The sequence below is a fragment of the Oncorhynchus mykiss genome, chromosome 10 (assembly GCF_057628025.1).
Source record: "Oncorhynchus mykiss isolate SJ-2025 chromosome 10, ASM5762802v1, whole genome shotgun sequence".
Lineage (NCBI taxonomy): Eukaryota > Metazoa > Chordata > Actinopteri > Salmoniformes > Salmonidae > Oncorhynchus > Oncorhynchus mykiss.
The window spans coordinates 18,583,769-18,595,431 of NC_143031.1; the positions used below are offsets into that span (position 1 = coordinate 18,583,769).

At 42.4% G+C, this 11,663-nt stretch overlaps 1 protein-coding gene across 2 annotated transcripts in view; it reads left to right on the forward strand.

The window, feature by feature from the left end:
- The window catches only part of tmem132e (transmembrane protein 132E), a 357,286-nt gene extending 345,889 nt beyond the window's left edge, over positions 1-11,397 (forward strand). For both annotated transcript variants that reach the window (XM_036989826.2, XM_036989825.2), the window contains exons 8-9: positions 1,560-1,754; positions 7,417-11,397. In XM_036989826.2, coding sequence (XP_036845721.2) covers positions 1,560-1,754; positions 7,417-8,490 — 1,269 coding nt within the window. In that variant the 3' untranslated portion in view covers positions 8,491-11,397. The remainder of the gene's footprint in view (positions 1-1,559; positions 1,755-7,416) is intronic.
- The last annotated feature ends 266 nt before the right edge of the window (positions 11,398-11,663 follow it).

The window sequence follows — 11,663 nt, forward strand, 5'->3', positions numbered from 1 at the left end:
ACCTAACTCAAAGCTTTTTTAGAGACAAAACCCAGGGTGGAGAACTGTCCTGCTTAGAGTACTTCATCATTCAACTGAATTCCCCACCTTTTGTGAAACTTTAGAAGTCATGTATTCATGTACTTTCATCCCCCGCGGTTACATTTTATGAGCGTAGGGGAGAAAAAGGAGAGACGGACTACCAATGAACTGGAACTCTCCTCTCCAGCACATCTGATCCCGAAAATATGCATCTGGGAGTCCCCGACGGCAGACCTTGGGATCAGAAGACGACAGCTTTGTCCTGTCTGGTGACATACACGGCCGGTGACGTCAAGCCACATTGAGCCATCATAAAAAGCTGTTTAAAAGCATTCTATGTACACGTCACCTTACCAGACAGTCCAGCCTCTTCAGCACACTATACTCAACAGATCAGGATGGCAACTCTGTCTCTGTGTTAACGGGCTCTTACTACTTTTTAATGGGTGTTTTGAACAGGGAGAAGGGCTGTAATGATAACAGATTGCCAAATTAGTGTGCTGTTTAGGATGGTAAGATTTTGAGCACTATTAAATGTTATTATGGCCGTTGGAGGCCAAATTAACAAAGGCAGAGGCTCTCAATGCCCCTCTTCACTGTAGATTTGGCATGAGCTCCAATTGCTACAGAAGTGGAACAACCAACCGGGCTCGGATGAGCAAGAGGGAACATATTTGGATAGATAATGATGCACTATGCCTGAAGGTGAACAAGCTATTTGGATAATGAGAAAAGCCAGTCGGCGGTCATCTCTAGTCATCTCTAGCCGCTGTTGTCACCAGAGCAGTACACATACAATTAATTATGACTGGAAAATGTATTAATCCTCCAAAAAATAGAGCTAAAAACAAAACAATCCAAAAATGACAAACATAGGTCTTTGATGGTGGAGAGCCTGTCATATCATCTAAACCATCTTACAGGCCTTCCTGTATTTTACACAGGCAGCCTTATACATCTGAGTGCTGATGTAAAAATAAAATAGAAAAGTTAAGTCCTTTATGACTCACAGAGGAAGGCGAGTGCTTCTGTGGTTGACTTTTCACAAAGGAAGGCAAGTGCTTCTGTTGTTGACTTTTCACAAAGGAAGGCAAGTGCTTCTGTGGTTGACTTTTCCCACATGACCTTTACGAAGCAATCGGAGGCAACAACAGAAAGGTGACATAATGAGCTGTAAATGCCATGTTTGGCCCCTTGATGGAGGCAGACCTGTCGAAGGCCCCAGGATTAGCTCGAGATTAGTGGGGTTTTTATTTTGTATTTTGTGCCCTGCAACCATCCAATGGACTCACATTTTTGCCAACCACCCACTGAAGAGAGGTCAAGAGGTCAAATGTAGGGCATAGGGAGGCTGTAAGTGGCAGCCCCCGGTCAGCATCCGGTGTCTGGTGCTTTCGTTTTGGCTTGAGTGTCTCATTTATCACACACTTACACAGAAGACGGACAGAAAGACAGACTCATATCCCACTTGTCTGTATTTCCCTGTCAGGACACAAAATGCCTGATGTGACAGTCAAATGGTCTCTTGTCGTTTGCAGGTGGAGTCTCCACTCGCTGTGGAGGCCATGTTGGGAGAGACCTCGTTTTCCGTCACCGATGAGAAAGTCTCCATCTTGGAACTTCGCGTCCACGCCATCTCTGGACTTTCGTTGTCACTACAGCCCAGCCCTGGCAACAGTCACACTATGGTCGCCAAGGCAACTGGCCTGCAGACACTTGCTGCACCAAAGCAGGTACTGTATACTAATATATTAGATGATACATGTAGAGGGCATTGAGTTTGTGTGGATGTCAGCTTTGAGTATATAAAACATTAAGAACCCCTGCTCTTTCCATGACATAGACTGACCAAGTGAATCCATGTCAAAGCTATGATCTCTTGTTGATGTCACTTGTTAAACATACTTCAAACAGTATAGATGAAGGGGAGGAGACAGGTTTAAGGATTTGTAAGCCTTGAGACAATTGAAACATGTATTGGGTATGTATGCCATTCATAGGTTGAATGGGCAAGTCAAAAAATGTAAGAGCCTTTGAATAGGGTTTGGTAGTAGGTGCCAGGAGCACCGGTTTGTGTCAAGAACTGCAATGATGCTGGGTTTTTCACGCTCTACAGTTTCCCGTGTGTATCAAGAATGGTCCACCACCCAAAGGACATTCAGCCAACTTGACACAACTGTGGGAAGCATTGGAGTCAACATGGGCCAGCATTCCTGTGGAACGCTTTCGACACCTTGTAGAGTCCATGCCACGACGAATTGAGGCTGTTCCCAATATTAGGAAGGTGTTCCTAATGTTTAGTATACTCAGTGAATGTTTATAGACGTATGCTTCCTGTCATCAAATTGTTTGGTACTCAGGTGTATAGATGAGTTCATTTTCACCAAGGTACCTATTGAGCTTGGTATATTTTGATCTTGTTAATAGAACACCACAGTAACTGTATGACTCATAGAACATAAAGCTCTTCTTCAATGTACAGACCTGATTCATGTTGGCCTTCAAAGATACTCAATGACAAAATATATTTTCAGGTAAATAATAAAACATTGTCAAACCAGCTGCCTCATAGTACAGAAGGCAATAGTACAGAAGGCATTGCCATGGTTACAGTGTCTGAATGTGCCAGGACATGCCTTCTCACACCTTTGGAGGAAGGTCACTCCAGCGAACATAACACCTGTAGTGTTCTCTATCTCTATAGTATGTCTTCTCATTGAAAGCCATTTAATACATGTTTTATCTAAATGGTGTGAAGAGTACATTCTATTCATTTCTATTCTCAAGGCATTGCAGCTGGAGCACCACAATTATTTGAAGTGGTGCTACAGCATGTCTTCATGAATATTCCTTAATGAACAAAAATCTGACATTCAGAAAGTATTCAGGCCCCTTCCCTTTTTTCACATTTTGTTACATTACAGCCTTATTCTAAAATGTATTAAATAAAAAATATCCTCATCAATCTACACACAATACCCATAATGACAAAGCAAAAACTGTTATTTTGAAATGTTAGCAAATATATAAAAAATATAAAACAGATGCTTTATTTACACGTATGAAACTCGTAATTGAGCTTGAGTGCATCCTGTTTCCATTGATCATCCTTCAGATGTTACTATAACTTGTTTGGAGTCCACCTATGTTCAATTCAATTGATTGGACATGATTTGGAAAGGCACACACCTGTCTATTTAAGGTCCCACAGTTGACAGCGCATGTCAGAGTAAAAACCAAGCCATGAGGTCGAGGAAATTATCCATAGAGCTCCTCGACACATGTGTGCACAGATCTGGGGAAGTGTGCCAAATAATTTTTGAAGCATTGAAGGTCCCCAAGAACACAGTGGCCTCCATAATTCTTAAATGTTAGAAGTTTGGTACCACCAAGAGCTGGTCGCCTAGCCAAACTGAGTAATCAGGCCTTGATAAAGGAGATGACCAAGAACCCGATGGGCATTCTGACAGTGCTCCAGAGTTCCTCTGTGGAGTCCAGAAAACCTTCCAGAAGGACAACCATCTCTGCAGCACTCCACCAATCAGGTATTTATGGTAGAGTGGCCAGACAGAAGCCACCCCTCAGTAAAAGGCACATGGCAGCCTGGTTGGAATTTGCCAAAAGGCACCTAAAGCACTCTCAGACCATGACAAACAAGATTCTCTGGTCTGATGAAACCAAGATTGAACTATTTGGCCTGATTGCCAAGCGTCACGTCTGGATGAAACTTGGCATGGTGGTGGCAGCATCATGCTGTGGGGATGTTTTGCAGCAGCAGGGACTGGGAGACTAGTCAGGATTGAGGGAAAGATGAACGGAGCAAAGTACAGAGAGATCCTTAATGAAAACCTGCTCCAGGGTGTTCAGGAACTCAGTTTGGGGCACAGACAAGACAATGCAGGAGTGACTTCGGGACAAGTCTCTGAATGTCCTTGAGTTGCTCAGCCAGAGCTCGGACTTGAACTTGAACATCTCTGGAGAGACCTGAAATAGCTGTGCAGCGACGCTCCACATCCAACCTGACAAAGCTTGAAAGGATCTGCAAAGAAGAATGGGAGAAAATCCCCAAATACTGGTGTGCCAAACTTGTAGCGTCATACTCAAGGCAGGTAATCGCTGCCAAAGTTGCTTCAACAAAGTACTGAATAAAGATTCTGAATAAGTAAATGTGATATTTCTGGGGTTTTTTTACCTCCTAATGAATTCAGTTGTATAGAGAAGTTCCAGGAAAACAACAAATGTTAAGTTCAGGTTACTTAATTAAGCATACGGTACTGAGTACAGTGCATAACGTCATTTGCCTATTTAAAACAAAGGAATATTTATGCAAGCCTTTACATACAGATCTGTGAAAGCTTAAGACGAAAGCAATTGCTTACAGAGACTGACATATTAGCAACCTCTATGTTGTTTAGGTGCAAACCTCTTAAGGATCGGACCATTTTTCCCCCATTTTTGCCTAAAATGACATACCCAAATCTAACTGCCTGTAGCAAGGATATGCATATTCTTGATACCATTTGAAAGGAAACACTTTGAAGTTTGTGGAAGTGTGAAATTAATGTAGGAGGATATAACACCTTAGATCTGGTAAAAGATAATACAAAGAAAAAACATGCGTTTTCTATTGTTAGATGTTTTTCCCATCATCTTTGAAATGCAAGAGAAAGGCCGTTATATCACTAAGGAGTCTAGGCGCAATTTAGATTTTGGCCACTAGATAGCAGCAGTGTATGTGCAAAGTTTTAGACTGATCCAATGAACCATTGTTTTGTATCAAGTCTTCCCAAATGTGCCTAATTGGTCAATTTATACATTTTCAAGTATATAGCTGTGCACTCTCCTCAAACAATAGCTACTGTAAATTGGACAGTGCAGTTAGATGAACAAGAATTTAAGTTTTCTGCCCATAATACTTGTCTATGTCCTGGGAAATGTTCTTGTTACTTACAGCGTCATGCTAATCACATTAGCGCACGTTAGCTCAACAATCCCACAGGGGGACACCAATCCCGTAGAGGTTTTAATGCATGGGTGTAATTTTTTAATAGATACTATAGTTGGAGAAACCGTCTTTATTACCGGCATTACACCATAGGGGTTGATTTCCATAGGGAAACGTCAGTAACACTGCATCCAACCTGCTAATATGAACCTGGAATTGAACATCTGTGGGAAGCAGCTCATGAATTTTCATGACATCACACACATCCAGGACTGTTGACGCTCGCAGTGCTCATTAGCCTATTTGCCTTATTGCTGTGCTGCGCCCAAACAGCCCTCCAACACACAAGCCTGAAAATAAATCTGATTTGTTACAAAAAACTCCCAGGGAACGTCTCATCACACCAGCAAATATACATCTTGTTTAATAAAAGTCAGAGGAATCGGCCTTATTTTCGGCATGTTTGAGTCTTGCAACTGGGGACTTCAGTTTCTCTAAATCCTCCCAAAGAACGAATTGGGCACAGTCCTTCACCTTTTCCTGAGAAGCCAGATCGCACTGTGTTGTTTCACACTTGGGTCGTTCATATTCCCCCACAACGAGAGAACATAGCCAGGTTTCAATGCCTTGGAAATTGGGGATGACAGCTATTGTTACTCTACCAACTTTCTCTCTGCACTGGTGGTGGCCAAACAAAACTAAACTGTCAGGGCCCGGCATTTAATTCCAATTTAATCTCACCTTCCGCTGCATGGCCACCTTACATTTAATTAGCATAATGTATTGTCCTAAAGTGCTCTCTGAGGCTGGGCCATAAAAGGCAGCCAATCCCTCTGCCAGTGGACCTCTCCGTGGGGTGCTCAGGTTATTTCACACCATTTGATTCTGTTTCACAGGAGAAACCTCACCTGCCGCGTCTGCTAAACGCCCCCTTTCTTACTCCATGAATGAATGAGAGCCATAAACTACAACTGAGGGAAGTGAATAAGCCAAAGTCTCTTTCTGTTAGCCTGGAATCCGCCCCATTTTTATTAGGTTATATGTGCATTTGATTAACATTTGTTAATTTCAACCATCCCGAGTGTGAACTGTGATCTCGTTTGCCAGGGCAGCTATTGTCATTTAGCATCTAAGAACAGAGAGGATGCACAAATCCTCCCTTCTATGAGTCAGCAATGCTTTGGCTGTCTAAGTCATGGAGATCCTATTTCATTTTATGGTCTAATTTCCCTTCTGGGGAAATACTGTTGATCTGTTAACCACAGTTAATCCTGAGCTCTCCAAAGAGGACTTAATAAATAGGTAACAGTGATTGATTCATTATCCTATTGAGGAATTATAATTAGAACATTCCAGTCACCCTCGAGTATACTGAGTGCTTTGTTTGCTTTGTGTCTAACCTTTTTAACATGTTGGTGTACTACTAGTGGCTTCATCAGGACAGGGTGTCATACTCAATGTATTATTTAAATCATGTTTCAAAGACCCCATTCATCTTGACAAGTGGAGATGACAGAGGCCCGTGTTCGAACAGGAATGTCATAGCAACCTTGAAGTTCAGTATCCTCCGCCTGAATCAAAGAAAAATATGTCTACACTCTCAAACAGAGCGTTCCAATCCAGACAGAATTTGGATAAATGCCTCTCCCGTTAGAATATGAAAAGACATCTCGGTTGGGGACTAAAAGTGCTCTGTCAGAAAAGCTATTTTCTTTTGTCAGCCCTACAGAGCAGGTACGCTAGGTTGAGCTGAGAGGTATTGTTTTAGCAGGAGCCAAAGGAATGCTTCTGTCAAAAACCACCTCGTTACTTGGAGACATGGCCACCGAACATTGCCATTACTCTCATAAAGCCAGACTCAAGCTGTCAGGTAAAGTGCTGTGCAGTTGTGCAGCTCTGTCTGTTGTTTGTCTGCAGGACAACAGTTGCAAAACACCCACTCACCCCTCCTTTCTTAGAGCGAGCTTTGTGTTCGCTGGCATACACTACTGAGACAGACCGCCTGTGTGTGTCTCGGTCTGTGCCGAGGCAGGGGGTGCCGATGTTTAGAGATGCTTAGAAGATTTAGGGATCGAGCGAGTCAGAGACTTCAAAGGCAGGAATTGGACTCACATATATTCACATCATACGTAGAGGAGTGAAAGAGCATCTGTTTGAACCATCGAAATGATCAGTTTTCGAAGAAACAACTATATCAACCAATGTTTGTAATTTCTAAACATGAATCCTGTAGTTTGATTTGCAGCATATTGTTATTTGGTAAATCTGTTTGTTTCTTCAAGACATTAAAAAGGTGTCTCTCTCTAAGCTTCCAGGAAAGTTTGTCCATGGGGTTACTGTATGAATAATTAATCTGTGAAATGCTCCGGCATAGCAAAAATGGCATTTGAAAGCTGCATTTACCTAACAAAAAGACTAAAAATACCCTTTTCCTCTTGTTGTTATCACAGGAGGCCAGCTTGTCCATCTGGCTTTACTACAGCGATAGCACCGCATTGCCTCTGACCTTCTTTGACCCGAAGGACTACAACCTCAACGCTTCCACACTGGACGACAAGGTGGTGTCCATATCCCAGGAGCCTCAGCACCGCTGGCCGGTGGTTGTGGCGGAGGGCGAGGGCTCCGGGGAGATGGTGCGTATGGAGATGACCATCTGCGAGGCCTGTCAGAAAACCAAGCGCAAGAGCGTCATCGCTTCGGCCCCTGTGTACGTGAAAGTCCACTTCGGCCCGGAGGAAGACTCCGAGGAAGAAATGGAAAGCGAGATCGAAATCGAGCCAGCCCGTGTCACCAGGCGGCCGGTGGTGGATTCCAACCTCGGTGACAGAGGCTTCGAGCCGTCCAACGAGCAGCCGGCGAGCGTTCCCATCGACTACACCAACTTCCCGACCATCAGCAACCAGGAGAGGCCCACCGAGGGAGAGGAAGAAGAGGAAGATGATGATTTCATCCATGCGCCCCGCAGCATGACCGACCTGGAGATCGGCATGTACGCCCTCCTGGGCGTCTTCTGCCTTGCCATCCTGGTCTTCCTCATCAACTGCATTGTGTTTGTCCTCAAGTACCGCCACAAGAGAATCCCCCCTGAGGGCCAGGCCAACATGGACCATTCCCACCACTGGGTTTTTTTAGGGAACGGACAGCCCTTGAGGGCCCAGAGTGAGCTTTCACCCCAGACAGTGGAGAGCCCCATTAACCCCCTGGAAGGGGTACAGACTTGTTGCCATGGTGACCACCACAGCAGCGGCAGCTCCCAGACAAGCGTTCAGAGCCAGGTCCACGGGAGGGGCGACGGCAGCTCTGGGGGCTCCACCAAGGAGCATGGCGAGGAGGCCAGCTCGCCAACCTCCAAGCGCAAGCGTGTCAAGTTCACCACCTTCACCACACTCCCCACAGAAGACATGCCCTATAACTCCATTCCCATTGCAGATGAAGAAGACATTCAGTGGGTCTGCCAGGACATGGGTTTCCAGGACCCAGAGGAACTTCATGATTACATGCGCAGGATAAAGGAAATAGCCTGAAGGGGCTGAAGGGGCTGAAGAAGCACCCTCCTTACAGCTTTCAAAAAATACTTTCCTTTCTATTTTTCTCTTTTTTCACTTTAGTGAGAGAGAACTTTTCACAAACATAAAGCAAGGCCGAATACACTTCTGATTTTGTTTGTTTTCTTTTTCTTTGCACAGTGCCGTTTCCCGTACACACTTTTTTGGAAGTTGAAAAAAATTGGAAAGCCAAAGACTAGACAAGAATTTTAAACGCTAGAGAAATGGCTATGTCTGGATGTCCCTTCTACAGAGGTAGAAGAGTACACTCTCAAATGGAATTATAAGCTTCAGTCGTGAGCACTGTTCCGCAGGATGGATTTTAAGTGCTCTGTCACTCCTACTGGGGGTTATTTAGCGAGTGTGATAAGGATAGGAGTGTTTTTAGTAGGATGGGTTGGGTCTTGGCTCTGTGTTTGTCGGGTTGTCCCAACACCAAGTACCTTCTCCAACAAAGAGGCCTTCGATGTGCAGATTACATTTTCAGAGAAACAGCTTTTGGGACGCAACACGGAACAACATGATGGACAACCAATTGTCAAAGACGCTCATTAAAAACAATGTTACCAATTCATTTTATTTTGCCAGAGTAGGGAAGCATTCGTCAATGTTAGAACATCCATTGTTCTTGGTACAGCACATGCTATGATTTCATTCAATATCATTACTGTACACTTTGCTACATTTCATACAAATTCCAAGCCAGTGCCCTAATACTGGTTTCATACACTTTCCTGATTAAGTCTTAGAATGCCTTAGAATGGGTTATAGAATGGGTTTCACTGATCACAACTGATTTCAATGCTGACACCCTGTTTTCACACTTGGTTAGGGGCTAGCGCGGAGGGCAATTATCCAAAATGCTACAACTTGTCAAAAGTTTAGTTATATTGGGAAATACAAAAGCTTGTACGTATATTGTGAAGTAAACAATCTTCGACATTCTTTGCATGAAAGGAGATACTGAGGCACAATCAGCAATTTTCCAAATTTGTAAATGTTTGTATTGTAATTATCTAATTATACCTAGACAATACTAAAGGACATATGTTGTATCATGCATTACATGCATGCCGTGCCAGACCTGCATAGTACAGCCCTCCCTCGTATGTACATACCATGACCAGCTGAGTTCCTCTTCAGCAGCAACATTACATTGAACGTGTTATTCATGCAGAGATAGAGAAGGGGGAACGTGTTGGCACATCCCTGTAAGCATAGAGTTTCCTCTGCAGTTTTTACTAAGATGTCCCACTGTACACCTGAGAATTACAATGGAAGAACTCTCATCCCACCAAAATATTTTGCAGCAGAAATCGTTCCATTTCCTTTTTTATTTTTAAACACGGTGACCTCGTGTAATCATGCTCCCCATTGAACACCAACGATTTTGTACCGAGTCATGATATTAATTTCCAATCAATCTAAACAGAGAATGAGAAGTACTATGTTTGGTCCAAAATATGTCCGTAATAAAGCATAGATGCTGCAAAGGAGCTGGTCATGACCGTCACAGAAGCCAAGCGCACTGGTGCTGACGCATTGGGCTATTGTTATGGTGGTGACGCCTTTTAAGTTTCTCAGGACTATCTGTGTTTGATGAAATCTTAAATATAATACTAGGAGTTTTGGTTAGTGAACCTGCACAAAATAGAATGACTGCAAATGATGAATGCAATGGGATTCCATTTATAGGTTTGGTTATGTAGAAGTGTTGGCTAGCTAGAGTGTGATGAATTGTAAAGCACTGGGTGGGATGATGACTGATTCTTTGAAGATCATCGTACTGATCTGAAGATTTGCCAAGTTATTTTCAAGAGTAATGAAAAATAAACAGGATGGAAAACTGTTCAATCAGTTTTTAATTCACCTTTATTTGTGTGCTCTAAGTAGGTTGTGGATTTGCTGTGTTTTTGTTAATCATATGATGTGCAATATGACCACAATGGAAGAACAAATGTCACCCAACCTCTCAATTTGAGTTATGAATCCAATCAATTAATTTCCACAAAAAACATCAACCTAGTTGGCTGACATTTTGTCACCTGTTATTAAGTAATTTCTTTGCTATTCAGTTAATTTGATTTACAGCATGCCATGTGATGTACGTTCCAAATGGTTTCATTGAATAATGACCTAATTACAAAATGTGATTAAATCTCAATCAAGCCCTATTAACATCTAAAGGTAAATGGTCTTCAAAATCAAAGACAACAATTATTGCCCTCACTTGAAACCCAGGCTTTAACAAAGAAACCGGTTGAGGAAATGAACTGTTGGTTACAGCCAGACTTTTCTTCTTTCTTTTTTTTAACCCCCATTTTAAACGATGGTGTCTCAGGATGAATGTATTGATTCTCTACTGTACTTTGATCATCAGATGGGTATTTTGTCTCATGTATTACTATGGTAAACCCAAATCAGTACCACTGCTTAACAACAACGGTGGATTAAGTTTCTAATAGCAGCTTTTTAACATTCTTTTTTTTATAGTTCTGACTTTCCAATTTGATTATTCTTTCAGAGATCATAACAAATGTATATTAAAAACATTTTATGGCTTCTGAGAATTTTTTTATGTTTCCTTTCTCAATGTATATATGTATATGCTAAACCATTTTTGTAATGTGACTTTGGTGAAGGTGTGCATATTTCTGTGTACATCCAGTGTTTCTTCTGCAAGCTGCTGCTAGAGACTTTCTCACATGTGGTTGAATACTTTTGAAGTGTACCCCAGGTGGAGACATGGTGACCGTGCACCAGCTCACTGACGATACTATGTTCATGTACAGAGCACTGTTCAATTTCCTGTATTCTCCAGAAAAAGAAAACCCTTGTATTTCCCCCTTATATGTAAAGTACTAAAGAAAATACAATACATAAAAATCATGTGTCCTTTCTACTCGTCATTATAGCACTGTCAGAAAAAAGTGTAATTGGGTTACACACTGTGTATGTGTTCTAATTTATTATACGTTATGGATGTATGCAGTTCCTTATCATTCAGTTGATCAGAAATAAGGAAGCCTAAAACTCCTGTCTGCAAACTCCACAACCACCACCACACACCAGACCCACATAAACACACAATTTTCATTCTACTACCATCATATGATTATAGGAGATTGGGACAAATTATAGTTGGGAGGAGT